The sequence below is a fragment of the Populus alba genome, chromosome 19 (assembly GCF_005239225.2).
Source record: "Populus alba chromosome 19, ASM523922v2, whole genome shotgun sequence".
Lineage (NCBI taxonomy): Eukaryota > Viridiplantae > Streptophyta > Magnoliopsida > Malpighiales > Salicaceae > Populus > Populus alba.
Genome location: NC_133302.1, coordinates 1146021 through 1164178, shown reverse-complemented (window position 1 = coordinate 1164178; position 18158 = coordinate 1146021). Strand labels below are relative to the sequence as shown.

Genomic DNA, 18158 nt, shown 5'->3' with positions numbered 1-18158 from the left:
ATTAATAAATGTGAGGGAGGACCCTCCGCTTTAAAGTTGAATGTATCTGATCACCATTCCAAAACACGCTTCATTTTCTCTTTAATATTTCACAGCACCCTTCTCTCTTTCCCCAGCTCAATATCTCTTCTTTGATTTCCCCAACAAAAACAAGACAACATGGCAGCAGAACTTCTTCTTACGTTTTCCGTGGAGGAGTCCTTGAGAAGGATGATTTCCATAGCTGCTGAAGGGATCGGACTTGCTTGGGGACTGAATGGACAGCTGCAAAACCTCGTAGATTCTTTGACCATGATTCAAGCTGTGTTGCGAGATGCAGCAACAAGGCCAGCGACAGAAGATGGTGTGAAGCGTTGGCTGGATAAGCTTCAAGATGTAGCTCATGATGCTGAAGATGTTCTAGACGAGTTTGAATATGAACAGAAGGGAAAGGTATGTGATTTTGTTTCACTCCACAACCCTATTGTATTCCGTTGGAAAATGGGTCATAAAGTCAAGAGGATCCATGGAGCCTTAGATGAAATCCTGAAACTTGGCGGTGATCTTGGATTTGGCAAATCGCTCTGAAGTTAGGCGAGATCCACCCCGGCAGACAGATTCCTTCCTTGACAGCTCAGCTGACACCTCAGCAGTTGTAGTGGGAAGGGAGGGTGATGTCTCTAAAGTTGTGGAATGGCTGACCGAATCCCAACATGTCCTTTCGGTTGTTCCTATATGTGGGGGATGGCTGGCCTCGGAAAGACTACTATAGCAAAGAATGTTTATAAAGAAGTTCAAGGAAAGAAAGCTTTTTGATGAAACAATATGGGTTTGTGTCTCTATTCATTTTTGATGAAGTGAAGATTTTACGAGAAATGTTGCAAACGATAGATAAAACTACGGGGGGCGTTGGAGAATATTGATGCAATTCTTCAAAACCTTAAGAAACAGCTGGAAAATAAAACATTTCTTCTTGTTCTCGATGATGTGTGGAATTCGTAATCGTAATAAATGGAATGGTATTGAAGGATGGGTTGTTAAAAATTAAAAAGCAAAAATGGGAATGCTGTTGTTGTTACAACCCGCATTAAGGAAGTAGTAGCAAGCATGATGGAGACTTCTCCTGGGATTCAGCTCGAGCCAGAAAAACTATCAGATGATGAATGTTGGTCCATTATCAAGCAAAAAGTGAGTGGCGGTGGAGGAGCACCATTAGCTGCAGACTCGGAATCTATTGGAAAAGAGATTGCAAAGAAATGTGGGGGGGCTTCCATTGCTTGCTAATGTTTTGGGAGGAACACTACGCCAAAAGGAGACAAAGGAGTGGGAGTCAATTCTAAAGCAATAGATTTTGGCATTCCGCTGATGGAAATGAAGCTTTGGATATATTGAGATTCAGTTTTGATCACCTGTCATCTCCATCACTGAAAAAATGTTTTGCATACTGTTCCATTTTTTCCTAAAGAATTTTGAAAATTGAAAGGGAAGAGCTAATTCAACTTTGGATGGGTGAAGGTTTTCTTGGGCCATCAAATCAGAGGATGGAAGACATGGGCAACAAGTATTTCAATGACTTGCTTGCAAATTCCCTTTTTCAAGAATGTTGAGAGGAATGAGTATGGGATGGTAACAAGTTGCAAGATGCATGATCTTGTGCATGATCTTGCATTACAGGTCTCAAAAGCAGAAACGTTAAAATCCAGAGCCGGGTTCGGCTGTTAATGGTGCATCTCATGTTCTTCATCTTAATCTCATTTCTTGTGGGGATGTTGAGTCAACATTTCAAGCGGTTGATGCTAGAAAGTTGCGTACTGTTTTCTCAATGGTTGATGTATTGAATCAGTCTTGGAAATTCAAAGGCTTGAGAACTCTCAAATTGCAAACGGTCTAATATCACAGAATTACAAGATTCAATTTGCAAGCTGAGACATTTGAGATATCTTGATGTCTCCCATACCAATATCAAAGCATTACCAGAATCCATCACAAAGCTCTACCATTTGGAAACATTAAGATTCACTGATTGTTTTCGGCTTCAAAAGCTTCCCAGGAAAATGAGAAAGATGGTGTGAAGCGTTGGCTGGATAAGCTTCAAGATTAGCTCATGATGCTGAAGATGTTCTAGACGAGTTTGAATATGAACAGAAGGGAAAGGTATGTGATTTTGTTTCACTCCACAACCCTATTGTATTCCGTTGGAAAATGGGTCATAAAGTCAAGAGGATCCATGGAGCCTTAGATGAAATCCTGAAACTTGGCGGTGATCTTGGATTGGCAAATCGCTCTGAAGTTAGGCGAGATCCACCCCGGCAGACAGATTCCTTCCTTGACAGCTCAGCTGACACCTCAGCAGTTGTAGTGGGAAGGAGGGTGATGTCTCTAAAGTTGTGGAATGGCTGACCGAATCCCAACATGTCCTTTCGGTTGTTCCTATAGTGGGGATGGCTGGCCTCGGAAAGACTACTATAGCAAAGAATGTTTATAAAGAAGTCAAGGAAAGAAAGCTTTTTGATGAAACAATATGGGTTTGTGTCTCTATTCATTTTGATGAAGTGAAGATTTTACGAGAAATGTTGCAAACGATAGATAAAACTACGGGGGCGTTGGAGAATATTGATGCAATTCTTCAAAACCTTAAAGAAACAGCTGGAAAATAAAACATTTCTTCTTGTTCTCGATGATGTGTGGAATCGTAATCGTAATAAATGGAATGGTTTGAAGGATGGGTTGTTAAAAATTAAAAGCAAAAATGGGAATGCTGTTGTTGTTACAACCCGCATTAAGGAAGTAGCAAGCATGATGGAGACTTCTCCTGGGATTCAGCTCGAGCCAGAAAAACTATCAGATGATGAATGTTGGTCCATTATCAAGCAAAAAGTGAGTGGCGGTGGAGGAGCACCATTAGCTGCAGACTCGGAATCTATTGGAAAAGAGATTGCAAAGAAATGTGGGGGGCTTCCATTGCTTGCTAATGTTTTGGGAGGAACACTACGCCAAAAGGAGACAAAGGAGTGGGAGTCAATTCTAAGCAATAGATTTTGGCATTCCGCTGATGGAAATGAAGCTTTGGATATATTGAGATTCAGTTTTGATCACCTGTCATCTCCATCACTGAAAAAAATGTTTTGCATACTGTTCCATTTTTCCTAAAGATTTTGAAATTGAAAGGAAGAGCTAATTCAACTTTGGATGGGTGAAGGTTTTCTTGGGCCATCAAATCAGAGGATGGAAGACATGGGCAACAAGTATTTCAATGACTTGCTTGCAAATTCCCTTTTTCAAGATGTTGAGAGGAAATGAGTATGGGATGGTAACAAGTTGCAAGATGCATGATCTTGTGCATGATCTTGCATTACAGGTCTCAAAAGCAGAAACGTTAAATCCAGAGCCGGGTTCGGCTGTTAATGTGCATCTCATGTTCTTCATCTTAATCTCATTTCTTGTGGGGATGTTGAGTCAACATTTCAAGCGGTTGATGCTAGAAAGTTGCGTACTGTTTTCTCAATGGTTGATGTATTGAATCAGTCTTGGAAATTCAAAGGCTTGAGAACTCTCAAATTGCAACGGTCTAATATCACAGAATTACAAGATTCAATTTGCAAGCTGAGACATTTGAGATATCTTGATGTCTCCCATACCAATATCAAAGCATTACCAGAATCCATCACAAAGCTCTACCATTTGGAAACATTAAGATTCACTGATTGTTTTCGGCTTCAAAAGCTTCCCAGGAAAATGAGAAATTTAGTCAGCTTGAGACACCTTCATTTTAATGATAAAAACCTAGTGCCAGCTGATGTGAGCTTCTTAACACGTCTACAACGTTGCCAATTTTTGTTGTGGGTCCAGATCATAAAATTGAAGAGCTGAGATGTTTGAATGAGCTAAGAGGAGAATTGGAGATATGGTGTCTTGAGCGAGTGAGAGACAGAGAAGATGCCGAGAAGGCAAAACTGCGTGAAAAAAAGAATGAACAAATTGGTGTTTAAATGGAGTGATGAAGGTAACAGCAGTGTTAACATCGAATAGTGTTTGTCCTGCAGGATTGTGGATAAACGTGTGGCCTGCACAGTTTTCTGTTGTCTTTTGCAGATAAATATACTCGTCAGAAATCAAGAAAATGGACGAAGGTGGCAGCTTATCACAAAAATAATAGAGCTTACTATGGGAATGGATATGAATTCTTACTTGTATGCAACGTAACTTAATAAGTAGATTTGTCAGAAAGCAAGAAAATGAATGCAGGTGGCGGCTTATCGCAAATATAGCAGTGCTTTAATATATATGGGCATGGATGTGAATTCTTACCTGAATGTAATGTATTTTGTGTTGTATTTCTTTCTTAACATTTGAGAATTCAATTTTTATGAAGTTACTAAATTGAAGTTTCCACCATATCTTTTATGCCCATATATATTTGCATCTTCTGATGAGTTAATTAACACATTAAAGAAAGAATATATAGTCCTGGAAATACTATACTGAGCATAGATTAATTAATCAACATTGTTTTTCAAAGAGAGAGGATACAAGAAATCAATATCCCTGACGAATAAATCCTTGTAAGTGTGGATGTTATTTGTTATCTGGGCTTTGCCCTTTGCTAAATCAATGAATTTCGTTACTGTTCAAAAAAGAATACAAGAAAAATAAAAATTAATGGTAGTTTGACCTAATCCTCAGAAAAAAAATGTGTCGAATTGTCAAGAACACCACAGAATGTTCTGCCTTTGGTGTCGTCTGCACTTGATGAATTGAAATACCAAATGCTTAAAGAGTAGGAAAATAGCCCCGATGGTATTTGTGAAAGAACTGCTCCATTTATGTCAAAACGACTTGTTACAGGTTCTGCTCCAACAGCTACAATCTGAGGTGGTGATACAATTAATCAGAACAGATGAAGAAGATTTAACTAAGAATGTGAAAAGTTTTAAATATTACGGAGCAATTATTACTATAATTTTCTTAGCCTTGCCATGCCAAATTTGACCATTTAATAATTGTGAGGGAGGGACCCCTGTTTTAAAGTTGAATGTATCTGATCGCCATTCCAAAACACACCTCATTTCGATGCTGATTGGTTATGAGAAAACATTTTAATTTTTTTAATTAATCTTTTCTTTTATTTTTTAATATATATTGGTGATAGTTATATATAAAAAATTTTAAAAATAAAACCATTTTGAAAAATAATTATTACTATAATCTTTAATATTCCACACCATGCTTTCCCTCTTTCCCGTGCTCATTTTTTTTTTAATTTCCATATTCAGTGATAGTTTTTTCTTTTTTCATTATAATTTAGGTGTGGTTATGAAATTCATGATAATTAGACATTTAGATTTTTTTTCCATTCTTGGGTCATTTTTTATTTATAATTCATGATAATTGGACATTTATTAGTGATTTGGGATAACCTAATCTGGTCGTGTAAAGTATAAATTACATATAAGTGGAGCAAAAATTGTGAAAATCACTAAAGTTAATAATCCACTGTCTAAAAACATTAATACCATTAATTACCTTATCAAAAATGAGAGTAGACTGAGATTAGCAATTAAGAGGTGAGTTTGATATTAGAAATCAAATTTTGCCATCAATTGAAGATCATTGCTTAATTTATTTATTTTTCTAATCAGGTACGTATTGTATATATCTTAGAATTAACAAAACATTATAACATGTGCTTACACCATTTTCTAATGAGTTCTTGCTTTTATAACATTTGATATTTGATATTGTAGTAGTAGTTGCTTTTCATAAAAATATATTATTTGTTTAGAAATGTATTAAAATAATTTTTTAATTTTTTTTAATATCAAAATATAAAAACAATTTAAAAATACTAATAAAATATTAATTTGAAATTTTTTAAAAAATACTTTTAAAACATAAAAATAAAATAATTTTAATAAATTGAGGTTTAGTATGAATGTTTAGAGGAACTCTTCTCTCATTTTCTGAGGGATTGAGGGAGTTTCCTAGCTAGATACGTAGACGAAAGGTCTAGCATTATCCTTATGGATTTTTCTCATTTCCATCGCGGCTTGAAATGGTAGTCTTGGAATGGTCGACTAGATACGTAGACGAAAGGTCTAGCATTCAATGTGAATGGCTTGAGAAATTCGAAATTGAAAGCAAAAGGCAGCACTTGCATAAAATTAAAGGTTAAAAGCAACTTGCTATATCTTATAATATAAATCTTCGGTAGGAAAGCTGTTGCTTCCTTCCAAGTAACTTCCTTCTTATTAAACAATACAATAATTAATTATTATAATAATATAATCTTTTGTAGGAAAGCTGTTGCTATCATGGTAGCTAGCTACTGCAACATTGACATTATCTTCTGCTTGATCTCTCTCATTATACCCATTGACTTCCTAATTTCCCTTACCAAATTTCTCAAACCCTTCCTGATGATCTGTGCTTCCTGTTTCTGATTGAATCGAATCATCTCATCTGGAGTTCAACCATCTTTCTTGCTTGCTTGCAAGGTAAATCCTACTCTCTTTTCTTGTTTTTCTACCACTAATTTTTGTTTCTACGCCTATTTGTTTTGGCTCTTCCAAATAGAAGTGCCCATCTAGTTGTAGAATTTGTGAGTACAACTTAGTTATATAAAGTTGCTTAATCAATAATTGTACTCAACTCATACTATAGCTTTGTTCTTACATGTTCATTTTGCTTCCAACTTCAACTACTTATCTTGAAAAACAGCTGCTCAAGGTTTCTTTGTCTGTTGAGTGCCTCTTGTCAGCTTGATAGGTGACTTGTCACACTACTCTTTCTCATATTCTTGCGCTTACATTTTCAGATCAGCTTTTCCGGAATTTCAACATTGAGGTGCGTCCACACGTTAACTCACCCAGCAATTAGCTTCAGATTCTTTTGAATCCTGGTACAGTATTTATACTTCATCTTCTTCATTTTGTTGCTGTTATCGTTTTTGACATGTAACTATTGTTTGAATCCTTTTTCTCTAGACTTGAACTGTGTAAGTTTGGTGTTTTAATAGTTTGACATGTAACTATTGTAGAAATTTTATTGAGAAACTTTGGAGTTAGGATCATCAATGCTTTCCAAATATAAATAAATTGATCTTTCTTTGTTTTTATAATCCTTGCCTTAAGGAGTTCATACCAAATTCATTGTTTTTTCTTTTTATTTATTCTAGTCTCAACCTTTCCTTTTGCAATTAATTTTTTTCAATATTTTGACTCTGTTTTATATATAGGGCAAAATGGTTCAATCAACTGACCCATTTTGGCACCATGTTGAGGAGATGAAGTGTATTTATTGCGGGCGTCAATTTCCTAACGATACTTCCATTTCAAGGATCAAATGGCATTTATCAGGAGAGAAAGGGCGTGGTGTTGCAATTTGTGAAAGAGTTCCTAAACAAGTTCAAGAAGCAGCTTTTCTAGCTATGCATGTGCCAACAAAAGACATAAAAGCATGGCAAGTTCAAGCAATGTTAATGATAATGCCATTTCAACCACTCCACAAGAACAAAACAATAATGAAGTCGACAATTTGGCAGGAGATGCAGGAACGACACAAGCAGCAGATAGAATGGATCACGCACTTGAAATACGTATGGAAGAGCTCAATAAAGACCACATTGGTGACACACATTTATAATCAGCTTCTAGAAAGACCAGGCACTTTCTGCCATGTTTACTGGATTACTGTTTCACAAGATACCAGCATTAATAAATTGCAAAACAGTATCGCCCGACGGATTGGTTTAGATCTTTCTAATGAAGATGAGGAGCTGTATAGAGCTTCCAAATTGTCAAAAGAATTAACGAAGAAACAGAAATGGGTTTTGATTTTAGATGATTTGTGGAAGGCTATTGAGCTACGCAAGGTGGGAGTTCCTATCCAAGCTGTTAAGGGATGCAAGCTGATTGTTACAACACGATTAGAAAATGTTTGTCAGCAGATGGGTACCCAACAAATAATCAAAGTGAATCCTATTTCGAAGGAAGAAGCTTGGGCTTTGTTTATTGAGAGATTTGGACACGACGTAGCACTTTCTCCGGAAGTGGAACAAATTGCAAAATCTGTGGCAAGGGAATGTGCTGGTTTGCCACTAGGAATTATAACCATGGCTGCAACCATGAGGGGAGTGGTTGACGTACGTGAGTGGAGGAATGCATTGGAGGAATTGAGAGAATCAAAAGTTAGAAAAGATGATATGGAGCCTGAGGTTTTCTACATATTGAGATTTTAGTTATAACCATCTAAGTGATTCAGCACTGCAACAATGTTTCTTGTACAGTGCATTATTCCCGGAGGACTTCATGATCCGTAGAGAGGATTTGATAGCTTATTTGATTGACGAGGGAGTGATAAAAGGGCTAAAGAATAGGGAGGCAGAATTTAACAAAGGCCACACAATGCTGAATAAACTCGAAAGAGTCTGCCTATTGGAAAGTTCTAAGAAATGGATTGGTACTGGTATCATGATGCATGACTTGATTAGGTATGCTGATGATAGATATGTCAAGATGCATGACTTGATTAGGGATATGGCCATCCAAATACTACAAGCGAACTCTCAAGGCATGGTCAAAGCAGGTGCACAGTTAAGAGAATTACCGGGTGCAGAGGAGTGGACAGAGAATCTTACTAGAGTTTCAATGATGCAAAACCAAATTAAAGAAATTCCTTGTAGCCATTCACCGAGATGTCCCAATCTCTCAACTCTATTGCTATGCAGAAACGCAAAGTTGCAATTTATTGCAGATTCATTTTTTGAGCAGTTACATGGGCTCAAGGTTCTTGATCTGTCTTATACAGGTATCACAAAACTACCTGATTCTGTCTCTGAATTGGTGAGTCTCGCTGCATTATTGCTCATTGGTTGTGATATGTTAAGGCATGTGCCGTCATTAGAAAAGCTCAAGGCACTGAAGAGGTTAGATCTCTCTGGTACTTGGGCACTTGAAAAGATGCCTCAAGGTATGGAATGTCTATGCAACCTGAAGTATCTTAGAATGAGTGGATGTGGTGAAAAGGAGTTTCCTAGTGGGTTGTTACCTAAGCTCTCTCACCTGCAAGTCTTTGTATTGAAGGAGTGGATTCCTGAAACTAGCAATAGAATAGAAGAATATGTTCCCATAACAGTTAAAGGTAAGGAAGTGGGATGCTTGAGGAAGTTGGAAAGTTTGGAATGCCATTTTGAAGGTTACTCAGACTACGTGGAGTATCTCAAATCTCGGGATGAAACCAAATCACTAAGCAGATACGAAATTCGTGTAGGACTACTACTGTATAAGTCTTATTATGGTTATAATATATGCAGAAGGAAAACAATTGTTTGGGGTAACTTGAGTATCGACAGAGATGGAGATTTTCAGGTCATGTTCCCAAAGGACATTCAACAACTGACCATTCATAATAATGATGATGCAACAAGTTTATGCGATTTTTGGTCTCTAATAAAGAATGCAACTGAACTGGAGGCTATCAAGATTAGTGATTGCAATAGCATGGAGAGCTTGGTTTCATCTTCTTGGTTCTGCTCTGCTCCACCACCATCTCCATCTTATAGTGGAATATTTTTTGGTCTTAAAGAGTTTAGTTGTTATGATTGTAAGAGCATGAAGAAGTTGTTCCCTCTTGTCTTGCTGCCAAGCCTCGTAAACCTGGAATGCATTAAAGTTGATAGATGTGAGAAAATGGAGGAGATAATAGATGGAACAAGATCAGATGAAGAAGGGGTTATGGGTGAAGAAAGCAGCACCGATCTCAAACTCCCCAAGTTAAGATCTCTGCTATTGAGTAGATTACCAGAACTGAAAAGCATTTGCAGTGCAAAACTGATTTGCGATTCTCTCCAATTAATTCATGTAACGAATTGTGAGAAGCTGAAGAGGATGGGAATTTGTCTTCCGTTGCTTGAAAATGGCGAGCCATCTCCTCCCCCTTCTCTCAGAGACATCTATCCAAGTTCAAAAAAATGGTGGGAGTCAGTAGTGGAGCGGGGAGCATCCTAACGCGAAGGATGTCCTTCGTCTCTTTGTAAGGCTTGAGTATGATATGAGTCTGCCCTTAATATAATAAAATATTGAATTAAGTTCAGGTGCTTACTGGTTTTATACTTTGATTATATAAATATAATAAAATATCGAATTAAGTTTAGGTGTTTGGAAATGGTTATGCAGGTTAACGGGCTACTTCGGAAATTGCTTTGGCGAATCTTCATCGGCATAACTTGATGAACAAGATTAATAAAGTATCGAATTAATTTTGCTGCTGCTACTTCCGTTTCGAGGATCAAATGGCATTTGTCTCAAGTCAGGGGGCGTGGTGTTGCAATTTGTAGTAAAGTGCCTGAAGACGTTCAAGAAGCAGCTTTACAAGTCCTTTTTATATGAAGCTGTGTGTGTAGGTTAGCAAAATTACTACCAAGTCCTTTTTTATATGAAGGTTGTTGGTGTTTTTAGAAGGATGAAATAATTATTTTATTGTTATAATCTACAATAAATTGTGTCTTTGTATACATTATGAGGTTTTTTTTTTTTTTTTTTTTTTGTAATTCTGTTAATTGTGTCTTGGTGTACTTTAGGCTCAAAATTAGGTGTGAATCAAATGAATCATCATATTTTGAAAGTCACCGTGGAGCCCCTTCCCTATTTTCTTTATTAATAAATGGCTCACATGATCCCAAGCAACGACTGTCCATAAACAAAATGCAAAACGACACCATGCAATTACACAAAAAGCTAAAGCTATGTGTCAACAATCTTATGAATAGTAATTGTGTTTCAATCTTATTAAATTATCAATTTACTACCCATTTTATCCACTTCTTTTAATTTAATCTTTTTTCTTTCAATTGTTTTTTAATTTAGTGAGTCTACATTAAAATGCAAGCGCATGAATAGTGTTTTGGTTCTGCCACAAGCGTATTGAATTTCCTATAATAATTAGAATATAATATATAGTTTTAACCCGCATTTTACCGCTTAAGTAAACACCATTTAACAATAATATAAACTATTTGCAATTAATAAAAGGGACTGGGTCCATTTGATCCCAGAAAAGAGCTCCAATAAAAAAACAATAAAAGCCCAGGCCCATAAACATTTGACTCAGGGAAGATCTACAGTGACACAGTGGTTTATAAACAACCACATTATTAACACAGTTGAAAGTTACGGTAATTCGTATGCCATAGCCATCATAACAATTAATGAATTTAGCATGTCACGAAGCAAAAATCCTTTTCTTATTAATGAATTTTGACCATTTCTATGCCCGAGGTTGATTTAAAAAAAATATATCAGTGATCTTTTTAATGAGTTTCCATGATGTTTCGTGTACCACTAAACAATATGAGATGAAACTCTGTGAAATGGCTTGTTCTCAACGACTCCAATTACTCTTCAATGGCCTTGGAAAGGGCCAGATAGGCTTTCTCTCACAGGCTCATCATTGTCTCACAGCGCAATCATACAAGATTTTCTGTTTGAATCAATTTTATCTTAGAAAACGATTTGATTGTCTCTAAGCTTTCAGTTGGAAGTGCAATTAAGAGCTACGGAAAACCCCTTTTAATTTGTCAACGTGCTTGACAGGAAACAAACTCACTAGATCTGTTCCTCAATGGCTTCTGGAAATAAAGAAGAATGTGCATGTCGATTTCCGCCAGATTTATTTTTCAACTTGAAGTTCCGCTGCAACCCAAAGATTTCATGTTTCAGAAGTTTCCATAAAAAAAAAAAAAAAAACCTAATTCAAGAACCTCATAGATGATAACTGTTTGAAGTTTCTCATTGGTTTTGTCTCTAGGTTGTTTTTTATTCTGTTTACAAGGTAGCTGAATGTTTGATGGTTTCTCTCATCTGTCCTCACTACACTCTATAAGTTTGCGGTAGAAAAATAGCTTTAGCAAGAGGTCAAATGTTCTCCATAAAATTGCTTAGGTTTTATATGTAGAACAGAAAACAAAGAAAGCAGAGCAAATTATGAATTCTTAGCCATAAGTTTGAGGATGAAGCTTTTCATTGTTGAAGGAAACCAATTAAATCTTGTGTACGAGTACATGGATAACAATTGCTTGTCACGTGCTCTATTTGAGTTAATTTCTTCCGTTCATCATAAGCATTTCTTTTATAGTTCAAAAATTAAATGTCTTTTATCTTCCATTATTTACAATGAAGTGAAGGATGTCAGATGTAGAGGAGCGACAGAGAATCTTATGAGAGTTTCACTTTTGCATAACCAAATTGAAGAAATTCCTTCCAGACATTCACCAAGGTGTCCTGGTCTTTCAACTCTATTGTTATGTGAAAATTCAGAGTTGTAATTTATAGCATATTCATTTTTTGAGCAGTTGCTTGGACTCAAGGTTCTTGATCTGTCTTATACAAATATCACAAAACTGCCTGATTCTGTATCTGAATTGGTGAGTCTCACTGCATTATTGCTTATTGGTTGTAATATGTTAAGGCATGTACCATCATTAGAAAAGCTGAGGGCACTGAACAAGTTAGATCTCTCTGGTACTACACTTGAAAAGATGCCTCAAGGCATGGAATGTCTACACAACGTCTTAGAATGAAGGGTTAATTGATGGAAGATATGCTCAGATAACAGTTAAAGGAAAGAAAGTAGCACATTGAGAAATTGAGAAAATTGAAAAGTTTGGAATGTCATTTTGAAGGTCACTCTGATTACGAGGAGTCTCTCAAATCTCGGGATGACCCAATCACTAAGCACATACGAAATTGTTGTAGGACTACTGAATAATGATTATTTTATTAAAAGAAGTAGAACAATTGTTTTAGGTAACTTGAGTGTAAACAGAGATGGAGATTTTCAGGTAATGTTTTCAAAGGACATTCAACAACTGAGCATTGATAAATGTAATGACGCAACAAGTTTATGCGATGTTTCCTCTCTAATAAAGTATGCAACTGAACTGGAGGTTTTATGGATTTGGAATTGCAATAGCATGGAGAGCTTGGTTTAATCGTCTTGGTTCTGCTCTGCTTCACTACCATTGCCATCATACAATGGTATATTTTCTGGTCTTAAACAATTCTATTGTGATGGATGTTCTAATATGAAGAAGTTGTTCCCTCTTATCTTGCTGCCAAACCTCATAAACCTGGAAGTGATTAAATTTATTCATTGTGAGAAAATGGAGATAATTGGTGGAACAAGATCAGATGAAAAAGGGGTTATGGGTGAAGAAAGCAGCACCAGCACTAGCACTGAACTCAAACTCCCAAAGTTAGTATTTATGGTATTGAAGGGATTGTAAGAACTGAAAAGCATTTGGAGTGCAAAACTGATTTGCAATTCTCTCGAAGTAATTGAAGTAGACACATGTGAGAAGCTAAAGAGGATGGCAATATATCTTGAAAATGGCCAGCCATCTCCTCCTTCTCTTGAAGAAATAACAGTATATCTAGAAGAATGGTGGGAGTCAGTAGTGGAGTGGGAGCATCCAAACGCTAAGGATATCCTTTGTCAGAGTATTCTTCAGGGGAGGCTATGGTGATAATAAATGGAGGGTATGGTGATACTAAATATTGCTCTCTTATGCACCAATCCGTCCCCAACTCCTAGGCCTACAAGGTCTCAAGTTGCGAGCATGCTCAAAGGCCGAACTCCTGTTCCGGACCTTCTTTCTGATCCTGGGTTTTCCGTGATCAACACAAAATACAAGGCTATAAGAAACCATTTCTGGCAGAATCCAAGCCAAACTTACAGCATGTCTATAAACGGATCATGCAGTTCTGATAAGCTATTAATGGAGGTTCCAATTAGTGCAGTTACTAGGCTTAGAACCAGCTAAAAAGTTCAAATAAGCTTTCAATAGACTTCTTCAGGATACATCGGCTAAGGTGGACTTTTTGGTTGCTTAATCTTGGTTCTTGATTGAACTTTCAACTCTTCAAATAGTTGACTATTTTTTTGTTGTGAATTTATATTTTCTTTGCTCGTTTCCAAATGTAGGCGTTGTGATCGAGTTAGTTTATAGTCTTTTTGCTTTGGAGCAAGTCTTCTATTATAATAAGCTAATTTAAATCTCAACAAACTTGGATTAGATTGATTTTGAAATCACAAATTCCATTAAGGTTTGTATCATGTATTGTTGCTGACAAGGGTCTGAAAAAGCCTCTTTATACCTCTCCACGTTTGAACAAGGGAGAAGTTCTATATTTAGAAACACATTCATGCATGTACTTCCTCTTTTTTTTCTTTTTTTCTTTTTTCTTTTGTGCTTTCTAACTTGAGAAAATATATTAAAGAATAATATAAATCATAAAAACACTAAATCTATATAAGTTTTTGTACATCACAAACTGGTTTTGGAGCTTAAAAATATCCCCTTGTGAAATCAATTAAATAAATATGAAGTTTCAATTTTCTTCATCTTATGTTGTTATTTTTTTAGAGGGTCCTTGGCTACTAGAAACAAGAATCGCACCCCTATGGGTTTAGTAGCTTTATGTTAGGTTTGTTGCCATTAATGTGCAGTAACAACCATTGACAAATACAGCAGAACATGGTAATTGCACCAACCATTTGACAAACGATGCAACCCATGTACAACCACTGTTGTTGAAGAAGAAGAGCTACCACTGAAGCCTATAAATAGGCACTAAGAAAGAGAGCAAAATGTGAGAGTGTAGAGAGATTGTGAAGAGAAGAAGAGAGAAAGAGAGAGCTGCAAGGGCAGCAATGAGAGCTGGGAGTAGAGTAGAGTGAAGTGATCCTCCTCCTCCATGTATTTGTTTTGTATTATTTCTCTATTTCTAAATAATATGGACTCTCTCTCTCGTGGATATAGGCGATTTGCCGAAACACGTTAAATATTGTGTCAGTGTGCTTGCACTCCTATGAGCAAATATCAGTACATCACCGGTCGGATTTCCCAACACTTTATTCAGCCATGCCATCTCAGATTCATCCAAATAAGGGGCAGAATATCCCTACATCTCCCATGGTAGCTGTTAAGCCAATTTATCACTTCAGGACCTAGAAGGGTCAAGCCGATCATCTTCGTTTGATATGGTGCCCATGTTTTGTGCTCGAAAGATAAGTAGCCCTTGTCACCAAAATTGAATTTTGTATCGGCCTCCTTGACGATAAGCACATTCCCCAATCTTATCCCGAAGTTCCTATCCTCATAGGATCCCGGTACGTTCATCTGTTACAGTCATGGGAGCTAATTACGAGCATGTGGTCTGAAACTAATTAAATGAGGTCCTTCATGTACATTTAGGTATGATCCAATACCATGACCAGTGCCATGTCGATAATCAAGAGTCCAAGACCATCCTTCCATAAAGGAATTCGAGCAAGAATGTCAAGGGCATGACCGTTAGTTCCGTTGAGAAAACAAGCATTACCCAAAGCAATGTGACTCTTGCGAACCTGGTTCGCTGGAGACGAAGTTGATGATGGTGTGCTGGCTAGCCAATGCTACCCCCCTGTTTCTGTTTTTTCTTTGTTTGTTTTATGGTGTTTTTTGGTTTTTTATCTATTGAATATAAATTATATCTTGAGAATTCATCTAATAATTTAAAATATTAAATTAAAATAATTCTTTTGCATATTCAATCTGATAAATACATTTTGCCTTAAAAAAAGAAGGGCAGCACGCGTTTTCTTCAATTATGGATAAGAAATGATTTTTTTTTTCTGAGAAGAAATAGTGATCCATCTTAAAGGCCTTCAGATTTCAACACATGAAGGGATGCATACATATCTCAGGAATTAACATTAATGGTGGAGGGATAACTTTTAATTGCCACTGACTTCTTGACAAAACGCACCGTACTAGGCTGTTGTTAAGCCGTTACTTATGCGCACCGTTTCAATAAATTGTAATCCTCATTACTGAGAAGGTTGTCAAGGCAGCACCATCTTCTGCTCTGCCTAAATATCGTGGCAGTTGTAACAGAATGGGCTCCCTCTCTCTCGTTCTCTGTCTTCTCAATCTTTCTGCTTCAACACATATTGGAGGATTCTTAATCGGGTTGTTACCTATAGATCCGTGATCTTATACCAGCTTTGTGATGTATGCAGGAATAATATTGGTCTTTAAATGGTTTTATTTCTTAAATAAATCAAAGAATTTAAGTTAATCTCTTTTCTTTTTTGTTTATAAAAAATCTAATAAACTACTCTATCCGTACCAGAGTATTTGAGCAACCAAAATAAAATTACCAAGGTTCTTCCAAGTTTCCATATACTTATATGAATAGAAAAGATACATATTCAAAAGAAAGTCTAAAAGAAAAAACAACCTGTAATGTTTTGAATTAAAAAAAATAAAAAAAGACAACAAAACCCTTGAAGGTTTATATAGAAGATATAAATAAATGAGGGGTATAATGAGATATTCTAGACAAAATTAAAGATTAATTATGGTTAAAATTTTAGTATAATCATAGATTTATGATATTTTTAGTTTGGTTTTTCAATTTTACAAAACATTACACACTTGTACTTTGAATATTGGGAAATCTGACATTTCTTCCATTCCAAGCAAGCTAATGACTAAAGGAAAGCATCTTTCTGCAATTAAAAAAGTTAAAATAAAAAATGAAGAAAAGTGTGAATTTGATAGGAGAACAGAGCAGCAGAGCTTAATAATTCTTAACAATTTTAGGATGTAAGTATAGAGGAATATTAGAGAAAATAAAGATGCAGCGAGCAAAAGAAGGGAGGCTGATTGTCTATAGAGAATGCTATTTTAGATTTAGAGTTAAAAAAATACTTATTTATACTTGTTTCTTTAAGTGTTAAATAATGATCTAGTTGAATTGGTACGGTTAAATCAATTTTAAAAATTAAAAAATCTAAACTGAATTCAACCATAATTTTTTGTGATTTTTTAATTTTTTTTTTCAGTTCAGTGTTTTTTATTATTTTTTTATTTTATCAGTTATTCCATTTTTTCCTCATCCCTACTAGCAGCTGACCCGAGTACTGTTATTTCTGGCCAAGTGATTTTCTTTGGAGTTTCGATCTCATTAATTGTTCTCATGAATCTGGTTTTTTTTTTATTATTAAAAAGTACATAACACCTTTGTTTTAGCATCTAACAGTATATTCAAAGGATTTGAAGCAGTGTAATGTGAACACGTTGAATAGTTAGTGCGAATAAATAAAGCAAGAGATTCATGAAAGTGACATTGGTGGTTTCCAGGAGGCACTGAGACTAGTCTTTGCATACAGGACAAAGAAAGCACAAGGCATTTACAATTATCGACTAAAAATAAGGAAAAAACATAAAGTTGCTTGCAAATTGCAGTGACTTTTTTAATAGCTAGTCTTCCACTGAGAGAGAGATCTCTCAGTTTACCATTGATTTCCTAATTTCTCTCACCAAATTTCTTTTTTTTTTTTTAATTGAATTTTTTTCTATTTTCATCTTTATACCTTTGATTTATAGGAGGTTAGTTTTCACACCTTTATTTTCATCTTTTTTTATGTTTAATTATCTTAATTTTATGTTCATAATTATAAGTTTAATATGTTAACGTATGCAAAATAGATGAAAAAAATTTAACTTTGAATGTGAAAAATCTTAAATATTACAGTCCAATAATATTGCACTATCAAACAAGTGAAATGAGACTATTGAACACTTCAAGGGCATCAAACATAAAGGAAAAAGTTGGAAGACAGCTCGTTTCCCTTTCCAAATTCTTTTGATTTCTCCAAAGAAAAGAACATGGCTTTAATTTCATACAGTTGCTTGCACATTGCACTTTGATAAAGTTGCTTCCACTAAGAGAGAGATCTCTCAGTATACCATTGATTTACTAATTTCCCTCACCAAATTTCTTATTGATTTCCTAACTTCCCCACCAAACTTCTTAAACCTATAGCATGTCTTTAAACGGATCATACTGTTCTGATGATCCCACAAACTCGTGTATAGAACCTGAGGAGGCCAATTTCATGACTTCTCCAAAGAAAAAAGCATGGCTTTACGTTATTTCTGGCCAAGTGATTTCTATTGAGAGTAATCATTGAATATAGAACAAAGAAAGCAAAAGCAGAAAGTGACATAAAGTTGTAGCTTCCTGCCGATTTCTATTGCGATGACTTTAATAGCAGAAAATGATCCCTTTTTTCTTTTCTGAGAAGAAATAATGATCCATCTTAAAGGCCTTCAGATTTCAACACATGAAGGGATG

The 18158-nt window shown here is 35.8% G+C and overlaps 1 protein-coding gene, 1 long non-coding RNA gene and 1 pseudogene across 2 annotated transcripts; all 3 read left to right on the top strand.

Annotated features, from left to right (window-relative positions):
* The first annotated feature begins 159 nt into the window (after positions 1 to 159).
* Positions 160 to 3279, top strand: LOC140955151 (putative disease resistance protein RGA3). Its single transcript, XM_073406949.1, has 5 exons — positions 160 to 432; positions 1072 to 1237; positions 2069 to 2349; positions 2701 to 3042; positions 3148 to 3279. The coding sequence occupies exons 1-5, from the start codon at positions 160 to 162 to the stop codon at positions 3277 to 3279; spliced, it is 1194 nt and encodes a 397-aa protein (XP_073263050.1).
* A 2732-nt stretch (positions 3280 to 6011) lies between these two features.
* On the top strand, positions 6012 to 7405 carry LOC118052502 (uncharacterized). Its single transcript, XR_004688200.2, has 4 exons — positions 6012 to 6146; positions 6275 to 6473; positions 6794 to 6877; positions 7214 to 7405. It is a non-coding gene; the product is annotated as an uncharacterized lncRNA (long non-coding RNA).
* A 13-nt stretch (positions 7406 to 7418) lies between these two features.
* On the top strand, positions 7419 to 9988 carry LOC140955113 (probable disease resistance protein At4g27220; annotated as a pseudogene).
* The last annotated feature ends 8170 nt before the right edge of the window (positions 9989 to 18158 follow it).

Coding starts and splice junctions, on each gene's coding strand:
- LOC140955151 (XM_073406949.1), top strand. CDS start 160: ATGGCAGCAGAACTTCTTCTTACGTTTTCCGTGGAGGAGTCCTTGAGA. Junction 1,238..2,068: donor AAAAGAGATTGCAAAGAAAT/GTGGGGGGGCTT, acceptor TGGCTGGATAAG/CTTCAAGATTAGCTCATGAT. Junction 3,043..3,147: donor ATTCCGCTGATGGAAATGAA/GCTTTGGATATA, acceptor TGAAATTGAAAG/GAAGAGCTAATTCAACTTTG.